This window comes from Papaver somniferum, unplaced genomic scaffold, assembly GCF_003573695.1.
Source record: "Papaver somniferum cultivar HN1 unplaced genomic scaffold, ASM357369v1 unplaced-scaffold_41, whole genome shotgun sequence".
Lineage (NCBI taxonomy): Eukaryota > Viridiplantae > Streptophyta > Magnoliopsida > Ranunculales > Papaveraceae > Papaver > Papaver somniferum.
Genome location: NW_020646638.1, coordinates 2,036,006 through 2,059,019, shown reverse-complemented (window position 1 = coordinate 2,059,019; position 23,014 = coordinate 2,036,006). Strand labels below are relative to the sequence as shown.

The window sequence follows — 23,014 nt, the reverse complement described above, 5'->3', positions numbered from 1 at the left end:
AAGGATCAAGCAGGGGATTGTAGATCCTAACTACTCCTAGAAGTTAAAGTTTCCTAGACTTCTGGAAGGATACAGTATCACACCATAGTACCAGAGTTTATACAACTGGGTAAATAGTAAAACTAAGTGGTGAAGATTATGCAAATTTATCCAACAAAATATGATAAAACTTTTTTTTCTACCGCGTCATTTTCTGCTGCGTAAACTCTAACTTACATTCTGCTGCTGAAAATTCAACCTACACCACACTAATTTGTACAAAACAATAGAACATAGTTTGGGCTTCTGGTTTTGATTCCCAGCAGGTTCCCTAATCTGCCGAAAAACGTTTAATTAAATGCACTGAAGCTTTCTACTCAAATATATAAACAAGAAACCACTGTAGTTGCTAAATATGACAGTACAGATGCAAACTTGGTAAGCTCAATTAACACTAACAGAATCTGAAAAGCCAACTTTCTTCAGCCATCAGGATCCAGGATAAGCATACTCTCCCACCGGGGATGGATTAAGCTCAATATGAAGTCTTTTTCTGTAGATTCTCAATCTGCAAGCCTAACTAAAAAATAAAAACTTTAAGACAACTACCCTTAACGATTCAAAAACAGTCAGCATATCATTGAAACGTCACAAGACTAAAACCATAAACAGTGGGACAAAAATTACAACCAACTGATGAAACATTTTCTTTATGGAACATTCATCACTTGAATGGATTGCAACATATCAGACACAGCAATGACCAGATCCCCAGACTTAATCATTCCTCTTGCCTTGAGTAAGGAGAAGGTTTTGTTCAGGTTGTTCTCCATGTCGTCAGAGAAATCTAACCGGAAAGGTATCAGTCCCCACTGCAGATTCAAACGCCTTCTAACAGATGTTGTATTTGTGAATGCAAAGATTGGACAGTCAGGTCGGCAACGTGAAAGGAGAGATGCCATGTGGCCCGTCTTCGTGTAAACAAAAAGTGCATCAACCTCTAAGTTGTTGGCTGCAAGTTCATAACATTAACCCTAATCAGAAATTACAACAACAACAAAAAAAAAAAAAAACTAGCAGTGCATGACCTTAAAAGATGGAGAATCATGATTTGAGTGGTGCATACCCATTTTGGCGGCAGAATTGCAGATCTCTTCAGAGATGCTGTCTGAATATGAAGATGCAATGTCCTGAAGCTCCATTGCTTCATGGCGTTTTTCCTCCCTCCACCACTTCTCTATTCTCAAACTGACACTTCTCAGTACAGTCAATGCTTTATCTGGGAATTGACCCATGGCAGACTCCCCAGAAAGCATCAAAGCATCAGCACGCTGCCTCACTGCTTCAGAAACATCAGCAACTTCGGCTCTGGTGGGTGTAGGGTATTCTATCATAGACTCAAGCAACTGTGATGCCACAATGACTGGCTTGTTCAGCTGCCTGCATGTCTGAACAATCCTTTGCTGCGCCGAAGGGACCTGCTCCAATGGGATCTGAGCCCCTAGATCCCCTCTTGCCACCATGGCTCCATCTGATGCCTGAATTATCTCTTTCAGGTTCTTCAAAGAGTCGACACTCTCAATCTTTGCAATAACAGCAATATCGCTGCAAAATAAAATTGTGACATTACCACCTTAGGGTGTAACTTTGCAGTGTATATCGAAAACTTAAAATCTTTTTCCCGCTATAAAAAGTCATGGCAGGCTAAGAAGATAGTTTCACTAAGAAGTAGTAAATCAACATAATCAGGAAATGAGAAGGGACAACTGTTGAACAGCAGTCTCTGACTGACTCACTACATTTCAATTACACAAAGGGAACGATATCCATATAATTGCGATCCAAATATTGCCCCTGTGAAGTGTTCAACCACTACGCAGACATAACAGTTGTATTAACACTAGGAAGCCCCATGTGCTTCCGAGGATGTGTGCAAGAGAATTATCAATCAGTATCAAATTGTCCAAACTACTAGTATGCTATATTTCCTTCTGACCCAAAAAAAAAAAAAAAAAAGTTGACCAATGCACTTAACAGGTGGATTTGCACAGCAAGAGTTACTGAGAACCTGTGTAACAACGACATGCACAAGGGAATCCGTGTCGTCTGTCCAGTACGGCACACGACAACATAACAGAATAGTGTCCAACTTTACTAATATAAACTAACTCACTAATATAAATAATAGATATATCTTGAAAACTAAAATTCAATATTGAACTCCTCTGTTTTAGGAGATATATATATTAAAATTATTTTATTTTTTGTAAATACGCTGGGGTCTGGCCATATTGACACGGACACGCGTGTCAATACCTACTGACACTGCCCCAACTTTTTTTTGGAGCATCATGTTCCACAGGTGAGAACCTACCAAACATGCATATTTGATTGAAGAAGATTTGTAGGAAGAAATCCACTTGAAGCATTATGATGGGCTCAATGTAATATAGCAGACAACAGGCGGAACACCTGAGAAAAAATAGGTACCTATGATTCTGACAACATGTAGATGTGTGCATGTACATGCTGACAAAACAAATGAACCTTAACATATCAGATTGTACTGAAGCTCAGACTTTTAGGTTTGGTCTTAATGCTATACAATTGCCACAGGAAGTACAAGAGCCTATGAGGATGAGAAAGACGATGACCTCAAGTACATACCATGATGATATACGTCTCCGTCTATTCTGGTTTTGTATGTTTCACCCTTCTTATGTTTCATAACCCAGTGACAAACACATAGTGAAAGAAGAAAGCTGTGAGACTGTGGGTGTGGGCTGTGGCAATGGTATGTTTTCTTTCTTTAACTTGGTTTATATGCTAAATAAGCTTTAAGATGTAACCAAGTCAGACTAAAATTTTAAAATGACCGTTATAATAGTTTACCGGTAGGACGTCATTAACGTTATAAGCCATAACAGTCACGTTAAAACACGATAGAATCTTAAAAGACAGATGTTATTTTCGTTATTCTCATTATAATGGCCATTACTGAGTGTTATATTTCACCTGTGTAGCTACAACACTCCAAAATTGAATAAATGATACAGTGTGAGCATGTATTGACACGCGTGTCCGTGTCAATACGGCCAGACACGGCGTAGTTACCAAAATACAAATTATACGATGTATAATTATTTTTTTTTAAATTAGGAGTTTGACTTCGAATATTAGCCGTATACCTTCTAGTTTAGTAAAGTTAGACATTTTCTTATTTTCAATGAGGATCCCTACCTTTACTAGAACCACAAATTGAGATACAAATCCTTCTCCACCTATCTCCTTCAGATTTTTTAATTCTATATGGTGACTCAGTGGACAGTTTAACTACTACTTAGTCTACTTTATCTATATTGTGTCTGCCATGTCAAGAGTACCGTACTGGACATGAACTCCAGTGTCTGTGCCATAGTTACACAGGTACAGTTTTTCACCTAAAAAACAGTAACCGCCACCATAATGGCTGTTCCACAAACATTGCTTCAGTCTAAACATCACATAAAAGAAGGCGTGAAAGACTGCTAGCCAAACATAACCTTCCCAGTGCACAGCTTATAAAATCCACACAAAGCACTCAACTCCTAATACAATCAAAAGCAACAGGTTTTGTTGTAGACATGTGCAATCCTTAATTTATGGCTAAAATGGGGTGGGTTTTTTTAATTTATTTTTTGGCTAATGAGATCATAAAAGAAATTGGTTACCTGTCACGAGATCGGGCAGCAATGTAACTCTTAAGATGATTGATCACTTCTGCGGACTTGACAAAAGAGATTGCGATAAAATCAACACCCTCAGCAATACCAAAATCAATATCCAGCCAATCCTGTAAAAAAGGCAGTTAATACAAACAAATCAAGTCAAGAGCAAAAGTTACCGAGACATCTACCATCCTCCTTGCAAGGCAGGACCTGAGCCTCCGTTCAGAAAAACTTGGACAAAATGTCTGCAAGCTCACTGCTCACAAAACACACTCCATACAAGATCACAAAAGAACGACACAGCATGATTGAAACTTCTACCAAGGACACAAACAAAAATGTGCGCAAGCTCACAGCGCATAAAATTCATTCCTTAGAAGATTACCAAAGACACGGCCCAAATTTTATTTCAACTTCTATTCAGGACACAGCATCGAGTATTGAAAGAACAACGAAATGGATAGAAGACAAAGAAATAGCAAGGGCGAACAAGATTACGTTTAGAATTTTAACTAAAGCATGAAATTGAAAAGAACCTAAATGAACAAAAGTAGAAACTTGATAGTAAAACTCGGGAAAACGAGCACTTAGGAGTTTATTGTTAGATAATTACAAATGTGGAGATGCAGGGGCACTAACCTTAGAGGAGATAGTTGGGAGCATGGCGTTACGTTCTCTAACCAAACTTCCATCCCTCCAGAAAGTTAGGTTTGCCCTTGGTAGCAATAGACCAGGATCAGTGCATCGGCACTTAACGTCTGGACCAAGCTTCTCAGTCACTTCAAATCTTACCATTCCCCCATCTACAAGGAGTTCATCACCGACCTTCACATCTGTATCAAATACAAGAAAGTTAGAAATTTTGAATTAAACTGCTCTTTTTCTTACTTGTGAAAAAGAGTAGTGAATCTAAAAATGTTAATCTTCTGAATACAAAGGCATGAGAGTACTATAAACTAAGACCTTCAGCAAAACCCTCATAATTCACACTTATGGTATGTTCTGGAAGAGGCGAGTCAAAAGCACGAACGCTGAAAGTCCAAATCTCACCATCCTGTATGAAAATTAGTTAATTACTTGGAAAGATACACCGACAAATTCACCAAATTTATGTACTTAAACAGACACATGGAAGCTCAGTTTACCCATTATTTGATGCCCATAATTATCACACATATTTCTTCACATCTTCAGAGTAAAAATACATACCCATATGCTAAATATTATCACCAGATAACTAAGCTTAAGAGATTGTAGACATATGAATGCTCTCTCATTTAGTAATACGCACACAGATAGGAAAATAGTTCATGAAAAAAAAGGAAAGAAAAACTTCAAAAATTATACTTCTTGAACACTTGAGCCCTATTATGAGTACAAACCTGCTTTAGGAAACTCTAAACTAAGTTTATGAGTATAGAAGCTCGTCTTTATTAACAGGAAATTCCAAGCACATTCATAACCCCCATGCTGAGACACTAGTACGGGTCATGAAAAACTCTTACTGTCTCTGTGATACACAACTCCTAATTGTGATAGCAAGATTTGATCCAAGTCCTCATAACACATCTACATGGTGGCACATTCCTCAAATCATACTACTATAACCAATATGGATAATCTCAAGCTATAGCAATAAACATATGTTTTGCCATTTTCCAGCTCATAAAGTGGCAAGGAATTGACCACTTAGCACCCTAGCCAATCAGATGAATGCAAAAAGATAGTGCTGATGCACATGAAAAGCTAAAGAACTGTTTGTATAATTATTCCAGAGAGCATCACTCAAGAATTAAACAAATATTAGTTCAAAATGAGAAAATAATAATTCACAAACGGTTGCACATTCCTCAAATCATACTACTATAACCAATATGCATAATCTCAAGCTATAGCAATAAACATATGTTTGGCCATTTTCCAGCTCATAAGCTAAAGAACTGTTCTGTAGAATTATTCGAGAGAGCATCACTCAAGAATTAAACAAATACTAGTTCAAACTGAGAAAACAATATCTCACAAATGCAACACATGAGTCACAAATAACAGCAAATAATATCTAAAAGTTAACTTTTATATTCTTATCTCTTTTCCTGAACAAGATAATAACTTCATAACTTAATCGGGAGTTAGTCTAAACATAGTTTTCATCGACCTAAAAGAAATTTTGTTTGATAAAAAACAAATTAGTCACCATCATTTCTCTCCTTTAAAATTTTGAATTCTCAATCAATCTCCTACTAGATTTGCAAACAAACAAAAACAAACCAGATCCAACAAAATTCACAGAACTGTAATCAAAGCGCAAAAGAAACACAAATACAGAACAGAAGACAAAATGACTGACCAAAAAAAAACCTCTCTCTAATCCTAGTCCAAGTAAACAGCATATTGTTCAAACGCATACAGGAGAATCTCCTAAAAAAACAAAATAACACCTAACACCACTTATACTTATTATCCATACTTTTTAAATATTCTCTAATCTTTACCGACCTGAACACTGAAACATAATTTCAACCAAATCGAAGAAATTTTATTCTAATCAACTTATAATTGAACTGAAATCAAGAAAGAATATACCTCAGCTTTAGCTGAAGCAGTAGAACCACCAAGATCACCCATATGAATCTCACTACCTTCAGTATCCATCATTATAGCAACAGCATAACCTTTCTCTTCATTTAATCTTCGGACGCTTTGAATTACGCCGCGATGCCAATCACGAGTACCATGACACATATTAATTCTTGCTACATTCATTCCACCAACAGCTAATGCCTCCAGTTGTTCAAATCCACAAGTAGTTGGTCCAATTGTACATACCAATTTCGTTCTTCTTGTACTACGAAATCCATTCTCTTTCAATTCTACTTCTGTTACCGCATCTACCTCGAATACTCCTCCTTTTCCATTTTCTGATCCCAATATCTTAGTAGTTACTGATTTCGATTCAAGATCTGATGAAACTGCGCATATTGATAATGGTTTTCGAGTTTGACGAATTGATAGATTCGATTTAGATAGAACAAATTTTGAGAATGTTTGAGTTTTGAGCGTCGGTGATGTTGCGGGCGTTAAGAAATGAAGAGACTGTGCCATATCAATGAAATTTTACCTCGTTTTGAAGCTCCGGTGATGGAGATTAACAAATTACAAACAGAAATGAACAATCAATGGAGGATCTGAGGTAATTATCCAGAGGAAATGAAAACTAAGATGAGAAAAACGTGGAAATGGAAGATTTATAGGTTGAGAGAGGGGGAGGCGGGTTTAACAAAGAGGAGTTTCGGAGCTTAGGAGATGTCGCCCAATAAGGTTGTGGATATGTACCGAAGAAAGATACTCATTCATTGATCGTTGGATCCGGCTGTAAATCTTGAGGAGAAATGTTGTATTCACATGGAGAGTTTTAAGGAGGGATAACAACGGTCATGTGGGTATCCACGTAGGTCCGTTGATTGGTTGATGGTGATGACACTTAGATGTTCAAGTGAAGTGCAGAGATTTCGTTGGTGTTATTAGGTGTTGTGTGTTGCCCACTTGGAGACTAAAATTGTGAGCTCATTGAAGTTGTGAGGTGAACCACTCGTTGACTACGACTTGATTCCTCCGTAAGAAAGTTCTTTTTTTTTTTTTTTTTTTTAACGTAAGATTGGATATACTACCAACGCAAAGAGAAAACAGAAAAAACATAAAAACCCTGAAAAGAAAAGAGTGTTGTTGTACTGTCACAACAGGAACAGGCTCTTGTGTATGATTATCAGATAACGTCCTTTCAGCATAAAGCAAATTAAAAGTAGAGGTATGATTCTCCTTGAAAATGGTAGATGGTAATCTTATAGTCTAGGAACGGATTCATTTTTGGTTGGAGTGTTATAAGAGGAACATGTCCTGAAAAAATTATCTTCAAATTCATTGTCATTTGAGTTTTGTGTAAAAAATGGCGTCACCATGTCATGATAATGTCATTCAAACTATGTCATTGGATCCTTCCCCTTTTAAAACAAACCTAACTTTCAGTCATCCATAAGTTATGTGCTACGAAATAATCTTGATACTTTACAAGCTACAACATGAACATGATTTGGCTTCGCTACATGGTCATGAAATCCTGGCATTGGTGGTCATTTGGTCCACAACTTCATTGTCTTCCCATGATGAAAATGATATGAGAGCTTTTCCACTATCAAGTGATACATATAACCTCCTCCAGAATGGATTTGCAGTTCCATTCTACTTCGACCTTTTTGCATATTAAATATGTTGTTATGGAAATGTTACTACTTTTGGTTCTAACTTTTGGATGTTGTTGGTTCGGAGTCTATTACATTTAGTTTTAACTTTTGGATGTTGTTGGTTCGGAGTCCCCACCTGACTACCAGAAGTGTAGTCGAATTCTCGAAGATTCTAGAAAGAAGATTATAAGTTGTTGGCACTCTCCTTCATAATTTTACCTGCATTATTACAACAAATTAACCCAAATACTATCTGGAAATAACATCAATATAAAAAGCATTGCAGTTGTAATGTGATGAGTTTTTGTGCAACCTCATTTTCTCAAGCTAAAATATTGAGGTTGCACACATTACTACACTTGTGTCACTTGGTGACTTCTTAAAGCCCTTTGTGCAATCAGGAGTCTTACCTTTCTGGTTCTTTTACTTTGTTGTCTCCTCGGCTTTGAAGTTCTCTGATTATTCTTCAAAAGCTGACTCATTTTATGCATGCCATTATGAAGTTTAACAATTCTTGAGTTATTCTTCTTGAACTTCCGACATTTTTCCTGAAATGTCCCTTGCATCCACAAAAGGAGAAATGTATTGAGAGCTCAACTTTAGAAGGTTCGGCTACCTGTTTTTCACAACAACTGTTTTCTCTTTGAACGAACCGGCAGGAATGAAACAGTTGTTGGTGATCTTGCTGGAGAACCCAATACCATTAGTGTTACCAAAGGACTTTTTCCCAAACAACATAGCTGAGATCTTGTCTGAAGTACCTGAGAGCCGTTGTAGATCACACTTGAGGGTATCAATCTCATTTTCTTTGACAGAAAAGTTTCAGTAAATTTCTCATTAAATTTTTCTAACTCAAGATTTTTCACTTTGATGATTCGAGTTTTCCATAATTTTCTTCGAACTTAGGTTTTCTCGATGAGTTTCTTCACTTTTATTCAAGAATTCTAAAAACTCATTTTCTTTCTTTGAATCAGACTCAACAGATATTTCTGCACGGGAGGCGGAATTTTCTATCTGATATTCAGAAGTAAACTCATCAGAGTTATCAAGTGACACAGCGAGAGAATTATATCCTTGAAGAGAACTTCCATCTTGAATAATTGAATCATCTTGAAACTTGGTTCACGAGCATCGCTTCTTAGTTTGTTTGTACTTTCTCAGGATCTTTTTGACTTGATGTGTGATCATAGATATGTTTTTTTCATCATGATCAACACAACACTCGTCGTCCCAAGACAAGTTTTTCTTCGAATAAGTCATACTTGTATTGGTTGTGGCTTTAAGTGCAGAAGTACTATCTTTAGCCACACTATGCTCGTAATCAAAGATTTTTAGCTTTCCAACGAGACTGTTTCTGGAAAGTGTGTCAAGGTTATTCCCTTCAATGATGGCGTGTTTTAAGACTTGTATCTTGCTGGTAAAGATCAGAGAATTTTCATCACAATGTCCTCTTAGGAAATAGTCTTTCCTAATGAAAAACAAGCATTAACAATACCAGACACCTTTTGATTAAATTTATTAAACGAATCTTCATCAGACATCCGAAGATTTTCTCAGTCAAAATTTAGGTTTTGAAGCCTAGCATTTTTCTCTGGGGTATCTCCTTTAAATACGGTTTCTAAGATATCACAAGCATCTTTAGACTTAGTGCACGAAGTCACATGGTGCTGAAGATCTGGGCTTATGGCGTGGATAATAGAGTTTAGCCCGTCAGAATTATGCTTTGTATCACTTATCTCGGATTCATAATATCGTATTAATGACTTCGCAACAGTGGCTCCGTCTACAAAAACTGTTGGTGCGTTGTATCCAATAACTACATGTTTCTATGTCTCGAAGTCACGGGCTTGTAAAAAGGAACGCATAGAAATTTTCCACCATAAGTAATTTGTGCCATCAAATGTTGGTTGTACGTTTATCGAGATTGCACTTCTGTCCATATAGTCATACTGCTTCAAACACAGACTTATTAGGTCTTAGCATGTTTGCCTACTTTGATACCAATTGGAAACACTGGGGGTACCAAAATACACCACCAAATTTTTAATTAGGGAATCTATATAGACAAACTCAACATAACTCCGAGAGCTAAACTCAATCAAGGAATAATGTCTAGAGTTATATCTCTGTCTCTCTTGCAATTATAACGTTCACATAACCAAATCCGTGGACCTAATTACAAAGAGATAACTAGCACGGTACCAAAGATCAATATCCAAGAATCAATCAAGTCGTATTCAACAAATCAAGGTCGGATGTATCTATTGTGATTGATAACGCACAACCTGTGATATTTCAATTATAAAGATAAAAAATATAATGCGGAAAAAGAAATAACACAAACACTAGAAATTTTTTTAACGAGGAACCGGAAAATGCAAAAAAAAAAAAAAAAAAAAAAATCGAGACCTAGTCCAGTCCGAGGCTTATGCCTTATGCCTGGACGAGACTCGGCAGTATGACAGTTACTCAGCTAGAAAGAAAATTCAGTGATGAATTTCCTACGTTGAGCCAAAGCCAGTGATGCATACAAGATGCATTGGCCTTGGCCTTATGGCCTTACACCTTTTTGCGGACAAGGGTAAGTTTGGAACTGTGTGGAAGCTAAGTTAGATGCTTCATGCTCCACGAGCATGCTTGCAAGGGAAAATGGACGTGCATTCGCCTAGGTTTAAGGCCCGGATCGTAGCCTCATTATGGCGCATCAAGTGAGTTATGGCCTGCAGGCGTGCCAGACGTAATTTTCCGGTCTGTCACACTTTATAAGTCCAGACTCCAGCTCCATTGCTACTCTTCACACCAGCGACTCATTATACTTACTTTATGCTACTGCCACTTTCGGTATCCGTTCAATTATAACAACCTTATTCATTCTCCTACAATCAACACAGAAAAACGTTAATAAATTTACCCGCTAATGGATATATGCGCCAAATACAGGATCTGACATACAATGGAACATTAAAGCCCTTGGGATACAATAAATACCTCTGAAATGTTCTACAAATATGCATTATTATACACTTATCACCATATAGAAGATCCCCCATATATTAAGTTGGATCAAGAATTGATCAAATATAATAACTCAGATCGACCAATGTAGTCAATCTCAGCCGAGATGGCCGAGATCTCGTCGGAAATTCCGGTTTCTGCATTTAAGATAACGAAATTTTTAATTTAGCTGAGACGGAATTTGGCCAGAATTGACCGGAATTTTTGGTTGAATATTAGTTGACTCGTCTGGAATTGTCCGGAATTTGCCTGAAATCTCGGTTGAAGTTTTTGAAATTTGTATGAATCTTTGGTTTTCTACTATTTAGAATGAATATTTGTTTCCTTTTATAAAAATTGGTGGTATTTCATTATATTGATATACAATTCGAAAACGAAGTTTTTGTAGTACTCCGAGATTTTTACCGAGAATCTCCCCGAGATAAAATTGTACCACGGACCAAAATTGACTCGGGTACATTAATTATATGTCCCTACTTTTGACACCTAATAAATATATCCTTCTCCAATATATATATATCCCTACTCATTTTAAAAGCTAAAAATCGGAATTATCATATTACTAAAATGCCTCCATATATATTTCACCTTATACAAGATCCGACACATTAAATTTCACTTCCATTTCTCTCACTCACTCTCGTTCCTATCGAAGAAACTGCATCTGCAATTCAAACCTAACCTTCATCTGGAATAACTGAAGAAAACTGAAATCGACGAATTCAATTCACTAGCCGTTGCTTAGAACTAGGAATTAATCCACTAGCCATTGTTGATAACTTCTTTTCTTCTCTCTCTGATAACAGACCACGATCTGAAAAATCGAAAAAGAAATTGAAAAGCAACCATATAAATTAGGTTTCATCACAAAACCTAATCGAGTTTCACCTTCTTTTCATCATCAGAAACCTAATTTAACGGTTTGAAGATTTGCAGGTAAAAAACGTTTGATTTTGATGTCAGATTTAATTGATGCATGTATAAAATTGATACTGGTTGTGTATGTTTTACTCTTGATTTTGTTAATGTAATGATTATATATTTGTATTTACCTGATTTTGATATGAGAAACTGTTGTTTTGATTTTGAATTGTTGTGAAAATTTATTTTTCTCTTCAAACTTTAGTATTATTTTGCTTAGATGCAGTTTGACCTAAATTGTATGCAAATTTGTTCTGGTGATAATAGGTGAAAATGTGTTTCGAAAGTATTTTTAGATATTTTTGTATCAACAACGGTAGAAGTTGATCAAATTTCGGGGATAAACAACAGTGGTTGATCCAAATAAAAATAGCATAAACAGTAGAAGTTGATCCAATTTAGGGGATAAACAACAGTAGTTGATCCAAATAAAAATAAGATGAACAATAGAAGTTGATCCATTGTATGAAAATTTGTTATACTGATAAATGGGTGAAAATGTGTTTCTGGAGGATTTTTAGATATTTTTGTATCAACAATAGTAGTTGATCCAAATAAAACAGAGGATCAACAGTAGAAGTTGATCCAATTCAGGGATCAACAACAGTAGTTGATCCATAAAACTACTAATAGGGGGGGGGGGGGAATCAACAACCTAATTTGATACCAAAAATTATTTGCTAATATGAAAATATGAATGCTAACTATAATAATTGTTGAACTCAGGTTGAGAAAACACAATGTTGAGGAAATCACCAAGGACAAAAAAGAAAATCAAGATGAAGATGTCACGCAAGAGGTTAAACAAATTAAAGAACCAAAACGAAATGCGAAGAACAAGAAGATAATTGAAGAGGAGACAACAAGAAAGATGAAGAACAAAAATACAAATGAAGAACAACAACGAAAGGTGAAAAACAAGAAGATAATTGAAGAAGAATAAGAAGAATCAGAATCAGGATTAGAAGAAGAAGGGAAAGAAGAAACGGATGAAGAGGATCAAGAGTCAGAAGAAGAGGAAAATAAATCTAAAAAAGAAGAAGTAGCAAAAGAGGGCAAAACAGAGAAAGAGCTCAAAGGTAAAAACATTGATTTGAATACTTGTGCTGGTATATAAAATATGTTGTTTAAAAATAAAAAATGAAAATGAAAATGATTTGAGTTTCATGTATGCAGGCAAGTCAAGAGCGAAGTAAAGAAAATTCAAAGTAGGTCTCCAACCATTGGTTGACATGGGGATTTTTCTATGCAAACTGTTTGAAGTACAAGATGGAGATAATAAGAAAAAACCGATACTTGCAAAGCACTGAAGGAATCTCTGTTCTGGGACTTCTTCGGCCCATTCTACGTAACATATATAAGTCAAATTATGAGTGATAAATGGTTGAATAAGATTAATCTTTCAGAGCAGCTGGTGATGAGTGCATTTAATAAACAAACCAAAAAGTTCAAATTTGGAGAATTCGAAGAGTGCTCTCTAGAATCAAGAGATTTCGCTTTGATATTCAAGATGAGAAGACTTATAGAGAGTGACGAATTGAGGAAGCAACTGAAACCAAATAAATGACTTGACTACATCGAATTCTTAAATAAAAAGTTAAGACCAGAAAAGCCAGCAAATTGTCCAGCCCCGATAACGAAGAATGTAGTTGTAAGCAAACTGAAAAAGACAGCAGAAGATGAGTCTGATCCGGAGGATTTTGTGAGACTTTTTGCTATACGGTTATGTACGGTTTTCTTATTTCCAAATGCTGGAACTACAAGCTTTCCAAAGAAATTATTGCCTTATATCTTACTGATGGACAAAGTGTCATGGACGGATCACATTGTAGAATATTTGATTTCGAACATGACAAAACAGAAAGGGGAACAATGAACTATCGTTGGCTGCACAACTCTCCTAGTGGTAAGAAAAAACGTCCATTTCGTAAAAGTAAAATGTGTATTGTTGTAGAGAGTGAAATGCATATTGTTGGATAAAACTAACCTCGTTGTTTATATTATGCAGTGTTGGTTCTGCGAACATACCGATAAGTACATCAACAAAAGGGAGAATTTTGAAGATTCAACTCCGAGATTCCTACGATGGAACCGGCACACATTGTGCAAGAAGCTTGTATCTGATTTTGGAAACAAATCAAAAAGAAGAAAATCGATATGACTTGGTTCAAGCATCGGATAATTTTTTTTTTTTTACTATATATACCTTACTATTACAAATGTCCCATTTTTTGTGGATCAACAATGGAAGTTGATCCAAGTGAATGGGATCAACAAAAAAAGTTGATCCGGTTTTAGTATCAGTTTTTTGTGGATCAACAACGGAAGTTGATCAAAGTGAATGGGGTCAACAACAAAAGTTGATCCAGTTTTAGTGTCAGTTTTTTGTGGATCAACAATGGAAGTTGATCCATGTGAATGGGGTCAACAACCAGTGTTGATTTGCATTTACACTATTTTGATTTGTGTTGATCATGCTTCGCAGTTTCATCAAGACTGTGTTGATCCAGTGTCAGCTGATGAGAACTATTTAATTGATGTATCGGCATCTGCAAGAGAACTGGAAGCAGAGAGGCATAAAACAAAAGGGCCTAGACGAAGAAAACCCGTATCTTGAATGCAACAAGCACGAAATTCATTACATGGGAAAGGCTCAAAGTAAATTGTTTGTCAGAAGAACGATATTCTTGAGAAATTTGTATGAGAGGAACAAAGACAAAATAGAGTTGTAAGCTGGAGAACCGAAGCGACTTGCTGAGATTGACAAGAACATAAAGGAATGACAGGAAGAGGAAAGGATGTTTCAGGAAACAATGAACACAACTAAATCAAAGTATACAGGAAACGAATTTGATGATTTGGAAAATGTGTTTACACAGAAACAAGATGGGGAGTCATCTGGAAAGGGGAATGAACATGAAATCAACCTTGCAGCGAACGATGAACCAACAGATATAAATGAAATGAGAGTAAACATGGAAGTCGAAGATTCAGTGACTGTGAATAATGAAGACACTCAAGAAATGAACGAGTCGTTGTCATGTAGAACTCCAAGTACATTGGAAACTCAAGAAAGGTCTTGGCGGAAGGGTTTTAAAAGTGGAATGAAGTTGCAGGAAGAACCGAAAAACAACAAATCTTTGGAGAATTGGGGGGAAGGCTTTGATGCAGCAAGAAAAATAAGAGAGGCTGATGATTTACAACTGAATTCTGTGGCCGAAAACGCTGGAATGGAATAATATAAGAGAAGAATGACATACGAATAGAAGAAAAGAGTACGACTGTTGAAGAAAATGATGAGAAGAAAATGGAGGAAGTGGAGGTGCCATTGGTTGTGTATGAAACTCCTCCAATTACATCAATAAAACCAGATGCATCTGGGTATGTGCATACAGGTAATACACCGAGTTTCGGTGCAATAATGGATGCAGTAGATGATAATGGTCGAACACAAGAAACAGAAGAGGATTGTTCTGGCACTACACCAGAAGCTGCAATAGTAGCAGGGTTGAAGAAAATGTATAATGTGGATGCAGTTGAAGAGCAAACTGAATAGGAAACCGAATTATAGAAACAATCTGATGATACAAAAGCATCAGAAAGACCACAACAAAAGCAGGTCAGTTCTCTTGTCAAACGAGTGAAGCAAGGAGAAAGGAAAAGTCAAAAGTCGTATAGACTTCAAAGTAGACAACCTGTTAAGCGTAAAAGGGCACAAAGGAAAGGTGGAAAATGAAAAATGAAAAATGAAGCTGGAGGATGATTAAAGGGAAATAATTAACGTCGACGATTACATTGATGACACACCACCCGAACCCAAAAAACTGAAAAAGCCAGAAAGACTGATGTTGTGGAAATCATGCAGTGAGGACGAAAAATAAAACTCATCAAGCCATTCTTTGAGAATGCAACTGAATGGTATGTAACTAAGCCTAGATCACATAAAAAAAATTATTATGCTAGTTCTTTTAATAACATTTTCATTTGTTCATTGATTATTTATTTTTTTGAAAATGCAGCGACAAAGCTTATAACTTTTTTTTCTGCAATCTTCATGTTGAAATAATCATCAATGGAAAGCATATCTAGTTTCTAATGAATAACCAAAACATTCACGGTGAGATTATTGATTATTCTCTCAACAAACGATTATGTAAGTAACAAAAAATCTTTGTTTGTTTGAATGGATCGTCCAACTGGTTTTTTCACATGCAACATGTGTGTACAGTGGTAGTTGACATTTACTAGTTATGATATGGAATTTGTTCATATGTCAACAATGGAAGTTGATCCAAAAACGTTGGTTCAACAATGAAAGTTTACACCAAAAAATTTACTGGTTATGATATGTTGTTCTCTAGTTAAGATGATTCATAATATGGCAAACTAATATATTTGAAAAAATAATGATGCAACCAATATTGAGACTCGCAATAGCCTCGAAAGATATAGCAGAGGTAGAAAGATATAGGATTCCGGAAAAGCTAAAGAAAAGTTACATAGGGAATGTTGAAGACACATACCTCATTATACCAAGGTGCTTGACTGATAAGGAAGGTGTTGGATACCATTGGGTGGTGCTCGCGTTGGTAAAAGGAAAATGGATAGTGTACAACTCTATAAGGCGCAATCCGGCTTACAATTGGAAGTATCTTGTGATGATAGTACCACTGACTAAATTGCTGAATTAAATGGGACACAAAGATCCAGAAACAGGTGGTGATATAGGAATAAGCTTTTCAAACAAACGTGTACTAACACAAGACGGATGCGGTTGTGCAATGCACACTTGCATGTACTTGAAGAATTTGGTAAAGCGTGGAGCCTGTGAACACCTATCTGAAATCACCAACTTAGATGAGAAGTTGAACAACAAGAGAGGGAAGATTGCAGCAAGAATCTTGGGAGAATTAGGTGCATGGAAGAGACCGTAACAACTTCCTAATTCAGTTACTGACTATATTCAACAAATAATCTCATTGCAAGAAGCAAAACAACTTCCTGATTCATCTACTGACTCTATTCAAGAAATAATCCCATCGCAAGAACCAGTTGAACCATTAGACTAGGTGTAGATCCATAAGAGCTTGCTGTCATAGTATGTTCATGGTATGTGTAGAAAATCTAATTGTAGTTTTAAAAATATCTTAGTAAGTTAATTTATGAATGAAAAATTATTGGTATCTTCTGAAATATCTAAGTAAATCTATGAATGAATGTTACAAGTATGTATAGCTTGAGAAGTTAACTAGTACACATTACATGCAAATTTTTGTTTTGTTTTGTGTATTAACAACCAAAGTTGATCCAATTTAGTTGGATCAACAATGGAAGTTGATCCAATTAAGTTGGGACCCAAAAACAATGCTTCTAGTCTATAGGGTCAACAACCAAAGTTGATCCAGTTAAGTTGGATCAACAATGAAAGTTGATCCACAAAAAATAGGATCAACAACTGGATGCGACTGGATGTTTCCGCCCCACGCTGTTAGCCTTGCGGATTTATATGCCCCGCTTGGCTTAAACACACTATTCTTCTTGGGCTTGGTCTTCAATTTTGTTTCTTTGATATCTTCTTCAACCCACGTCCGAATTGGATGATTTTTGGCTCGTTGCGATCATATTTCAATATCCTACAACATGAAAGTAAAATTTATACATTTGAAAAAAAAAAAATATTTTTTGGAGCAAGATACATTTTCGAAAAGAATATTTTATCCATTCATTAACTTTTTCATCGTACGTCCGAATTGTGATATTTTCGGCTCGTGGCGATCGTATGTCAATTTCCAACATCATGAAGTGGAATTTACAACGATTGGAAAAAAAATTATTTTTTGAGATTGGAGCGGCGACATCAAAAAAGGATGCATTCAACGTTTGTGAACGTTTTTGTGTCGATTTTTATCCAAAAATTGCTCATATGCAAAGTTCGTGAGGGCTAATACAACTGCTACAGTCCAGTTGATCGAACTGCTGTAGTCCAGTTTCTCAGCAACAACTGCGGTCCAGTTGATCGAACTGATGCAGTCTTTTTCCACATAACTACTAAAGTCCAGTTGATCGAGTTGTTGTAGTCCAGTTCCTCAGCAAATACTGCAGTCCAGTTGGTCGAACTACTGCAGTCCTTTTTCGTATAATTACTACAGTCCAGTTAATCTAACTGTTGTAGTCCAGTTTTCCTCAAAACTGTTTCAGTACAGTTTTTCCTCACAACTGCTTCAATCCAGTTTTACTTATAACTGTTATAGTTCAGATGATCGCAGCTGCTGAAATACAGTTCCGTGACAACTGTGTTCAATCCAGTTTTGGTTCAACTGGTGCATTTTAGTCCCCCAGACAAATCTAGTTGTTGAGTCAAGCCGAGACGCTAAGACAACTACACTAGTCATCGTCGCTGGAAAACATCAACATAGCCAGTGGACATCCTAATCACCTCGTAAACAAAGTCGCAATACCACATCTCAAAAGGTACGAATACAATTAATTTTTTTTGCATCATTTCATATAATCATGCATACTTTTGTTCACTAGGACACCTGCAATGTGGCGAGAGTTTTCATGTGCCAAGGCATGTGAAGATGCACACATCTCAATTCTGTGCGAATCTGGAATAGTGGGATTGGCCCCCTGCCGCGAATTCCAGATAGAAGAAAATCTTTCAACATCATTCCATGCGCGAGCAAGATGCAACAAGGATGTGCACCCTTGTGCGAGTATTGAGCAGCATGACGATCACTGTCTTATGGGGGAGAGTTGCATATCACTTCAACGTGGGTGACCATCACTTGGGGACGAGATATGTAAACACTTCATGGTCTAAAATAACTCTCTGAGGGCGAGCTGCGTAACACTCCTTACGCTTGGGGCCGAGTTACATAACACCTTAATGCAATGCGGAATTCAACTTCTGAAAATCGAAACAAAAGGTAACCCTAACTTCTTAATCCTCCAACGAGTTACAGGATTTAGAGGGGGCGAGCATACACCCTAATATTTTGACGCAATTATTGCAATCAGTAATGTTTTACTGCTACATCTAAGTTGATTGAACTGCTGTAATCCAGTTCCTAAGCTACTGTTACACTCAGTTGGACGCAACTGATGCAGTCCAGTTTTGCTCATCTATTCTGTACTCAGTTGGACGCAACTGATGCAGTCTGGTTTTATTTATAACTATTACACTAAGGTTTATCGAACTGTTTAAGTCTAATCCCTCAGCAGTTACTGCAGTCCAGCTGATCGAAGCTGCTGCAGTTCCAGCTTATCGCAGCTGATGCAGTGCAGCGTTGCTCACTCCTCCTGCAGTCCAGATGATCGCAGCTGTTGCAGTGCAGTCTTGTTCGTCGTTGTTGCAGTTCAGTTGATTGAAGCTACTGCAGTCCATCTATGTTCGCAGTTCCAACAGCCCAGCTGATCGCAGCTTCTGCAGTGCAACCTTGCTCGTCGCTGTTGCAGTTCAGCTGATCGAAGCTACTTCAGTCCAGCTATGTTCGCAGTTCCTGCAGTCCAGCGCTGTAGTGCAGTCTTGCTCGTCGCTGCTGCAGTTCAGCTGATCGAAGCTACTGCAGTCCAGCTCTGCTTGTCGCTCCTGCAGTCCAGCTTATCGCAGCTGCTGCAGTGCAGCGTTGCTCACTCCCCTGCTGTCCAGCTGACCGCAGCTGCTGCAGAGCAGTATTGCTCGTCGCTGCTGCAGTTCAGCTGCTCGAAGCTACTGCAGTCCAGCTATGTTCGCGGTTCCTGCAGTCCAGCTGACCGCAGCTGCTGCAGTGTAGTCTTGCTCGTCGCTACTGCATTACAGCTGATCGCAACTGCTACAGTCCATCTCTGTTCGCAGCTCCTGCAGTCCAGCTGATCGCAGCTGCTGCAGACCAGCTTTGCTCAATGCTGTTACTACCCAGTTTTGCTCGTTACTACAGAGGACAGTTTTTCTGTGGACGTCGCAGTCCAGTTTACCTCAGTCACTGCAATCCAGTTCCGCAACAACTATTGTGAACTAGTCGATATCGATGATGTTATCCTGATTCATATAACTATTGAAGACATATAAAGATCGATGTCACATCCAGTAGCACAGCAAAGACCATTGGAGGTCCAACAACACACAAAATATGTTACCATTTCAAGTACTAAAGGGTCACACCCCTTCGCTCGCAACTACCGCGACTCAGTCCGTAATTGACAACAACTTAATATCAACAGCTACTACTACCTTGTTTGGTCGGAAATTACCGACAGTCTGCAAATTCAAATTTCGTTTACAACAACAGCTCACACAGATTCCAGCCGAGAGACGTCAAAAATAACTCATCTTTTCCAAACAACAGTTACTATTCAAGTTCTGCGCAACTACCACAGTTCAGTTTTACATCAACAATTACATCTCACTTTCAACACCACTCCTGTCCAGCAACACGATTCCGTTACATTCCAGTTCAGCCTCAGTCATGTTTTTGCATACAACAATAGTTGATTATAATTTTTCCGTGGTTGTAGTAATAAAGGTTCGAACTCTAAGATTTGTGAAGGTGAAGGATTTTTAGATTTATAAAAATTATATACAAATATAGACAAATTGGTAGAGAGGTACTGGGACTAAAGATTCGGCCATTTTTCATTTTCAAGTGGTTCAGAAATTAATTCTAGGCAATTATAATTTAAAACAAAATGAAGATTAACTCTATTCTTTTCCAAAGTAGATTTTATAAAATATTACTTGTATTTCTTAAGCATGGCATATCAAAAATCCCTAGGACTAAGCATAAACCATCAAATGAAATCACAAATAATTAATTAAAATCTTAATTCAATTAAAATTGGTGCAAAAAGTAAATATAGAATTAAATAAAATTACCCCAAGTATGAAGTTTGGCCTCCTCCGTCGTCCCAGTGTTGGGGTTTATCTCATCATAGTAAAAATGCTCTCAAAATATTTCATTGATGCTCAAAAGTGTTTTACAATGAAGAGAAATACAAGAAATTGATGAAAAACAGAACTCTGCGACCCACAGAAGGCGTCCAGAATCAACGACAGAGCTGAGTTGCTGTTGTCGTTGAAGAACTACGACCCACAGAGGACAGTCGATGTTGCTGTTGATAAACGACTGCTTCTGCGAGTCCGTTCTTCGTGTTCTTCAGGCGTGTTAATGGCAGCAGCAGCAGCAGGTAACTTCTCTGCAACTCCTCCTACGCCTCTCTGCTCGCCTCCAAACCTCCCCAAACTCTCTACAACCATTATAGTAGGCCCAAAGATCATATTTATACTCAAAGACACGCTGAAATCCCTCGCCATAACTCCAAATAATTCGTCTTTACTCGACAGTGAATAACATTATTTTTGAATATTTTCTTACCAGATTTAGAATTTCACACGTAAACTTTGATCCTGAACGCTCTAGTAAGCCTTATACATGCCTCATAAGTCATCCAACTCCTCCAAAACACTTCCATGCACAACCAAAACACACACAACACCGTGTACAGGTCGTGTTCACTCCGTGTAGCTCTGTTTTGAGCTCGAGAATTAAATCGATATTTTCAGCCAATTCCGATCAAATTCGACACCCAAACTATCTTCCATAGGCTAAATCACATCTTTCTGCCAAAATTCAGCCATTGAATCGACCTACCACTACTTCATTTCTTCGATCGAAAATTCTCCTGAACTGTGAACATTTTCCCGCCAATTTTCAGTTTTCAAATTGTTGAAGAAGGTGCCCCTTATCCTGGACTGGGGTGCGAATAACAGATGCTTTGGGGTGACCTGGGGTTGCCCCTTAGTAATTAGGTTACCCCTTATCCAAACTTGGGAGTCCGAATAACACGTGTCCTCCGGGTGCCAAAATCAACTTTTCGAGCCGAATTTTCTTAAAATATTTATTTCCAAAAAAATACCTACAAATACATAAAATAACAAAATTAGTACAAAATCGAGTGCCAACAATATATAGTATTGAGAACAAATTGGACACAAAAATGTGTCTATCAATAGTTCATACTCAACTGTTTCCCGCCGATCTTCCAATTGCAATAGCCTCACTTGGGGGCGACTTGATTACGATTTCCACAATCAACGAAGGCAGCTTTCTTTGCGCTTCAACAACAGTAATTTACTCTTGGGTGCGTCTTGATTTCCGCAAACGAACAAGGAAGGTTGTCATTTACTTCATACGACAATAATCCACACTTGGAGGCGAATTTTATCACATTATGTTAATACAAAATGGAAAATTACTTCTTAACCCCGCAACAAGTTGGAGGTTAAGAGGGGTCGATGTTTGTACCATGAGTAAAATTGCCACATATAAGGCCAGAATGTTGCCTGGGCCACTTATCAGCAGTCATCCAAGCCCGCTAACCAGTTAACCAAAGCAGCCCACCAGCCTACCCTGTATTACAAAGACCGGTCAATGGCCAAAGTCAACGATCGGTCAACGGTCAAAGTCAACAGTTAGTCAACTGTCAAAGTCAGGTTGCACGTCGCACCTCTAGCCAATTTTCAACCTTATTACCAGCAGTGTTGCTAACCAATTTCCAGCCAAGTACTCTGCCGCACTGCCATCCAGTTTCTAGCCATGCTGCCAGTTGTGCTGCCAACCAGTTCTCAGCCATGTTGCCAGATACGCTGTCAGCAGTTCCCATCCATACTGACAGCCCATTCTGCCTGTCAACCATCAATCCAGTCTGCCAGCATGCAGAATTAATACAAGAGGGGAGTTTCATGGGGTTTTATGCAGCATTAATGCAAGGCATGGCCAGGAGGCATGCAGGTCAGTTGCATGCAGTATTAATTCCAGCAGTTTCATGCAGAATTTAACATGGAGGCATGAATGAGCAGTTTCATGCAGAATTAAACAGGGAGGCATGAATGAGCAGTTTCATGCAGAATTTAACATGGAGGCATGAATGATCAGTTAATGCCATTTAAGTTTATACTGAAATTAGGAATTCAACTGTATAAATAGGGAGGTCCTGAGGGCTAAAGAGGGGGAGGCTAGCAATGAGAAAAAAGTACTACTGTAATTCTAATATCAATAAAATACCACCCCCAAGGAGATTCGTCCGTGGATGTAGGCAAACCATGTCGAATCACGTTAAATTTGTGTCTGTCATTCTTGACTATTTTCTGTTATTAGCGCTGTTTCCATCAACAAC

General features: G+C 37.6%; 1 protein-coding gene across 1 annotated transcript; it reads right to left on the bottom strand.

Moving 5' to 3' along the window:
• Nucleotides 1-328: 328 nt before the first annotated feature.
• Nucleotides 329-7,061, bottom strand: LOC113342410 (pyruvate kinase isozyme A, chloroplastic-like). The gene is made up of 6 exons (XM_026586970.1): nt 6,270-7,061; nt 4,650-4,740; nt 4,326-4,519; nt 3,690-3,811; nt 1,106-1,584; nt 329-991 (listed from the first exon to the last, which is right to left on the bottom strand). The coding sequence occupies exons 1-6, from the start codon at nt 6,786-6,788 to the stop codon at nt 690-692; spliced, it is 1,707 nt and encodes a 568-aa protein (XP_026442755.1). The 5' UTR covers nt 6,789-7,061; the 3' UTR covers nt 329-689.
• Between the last annotated feature and the right edge of the window lie 15,953 nt (nt 7,062-23,014).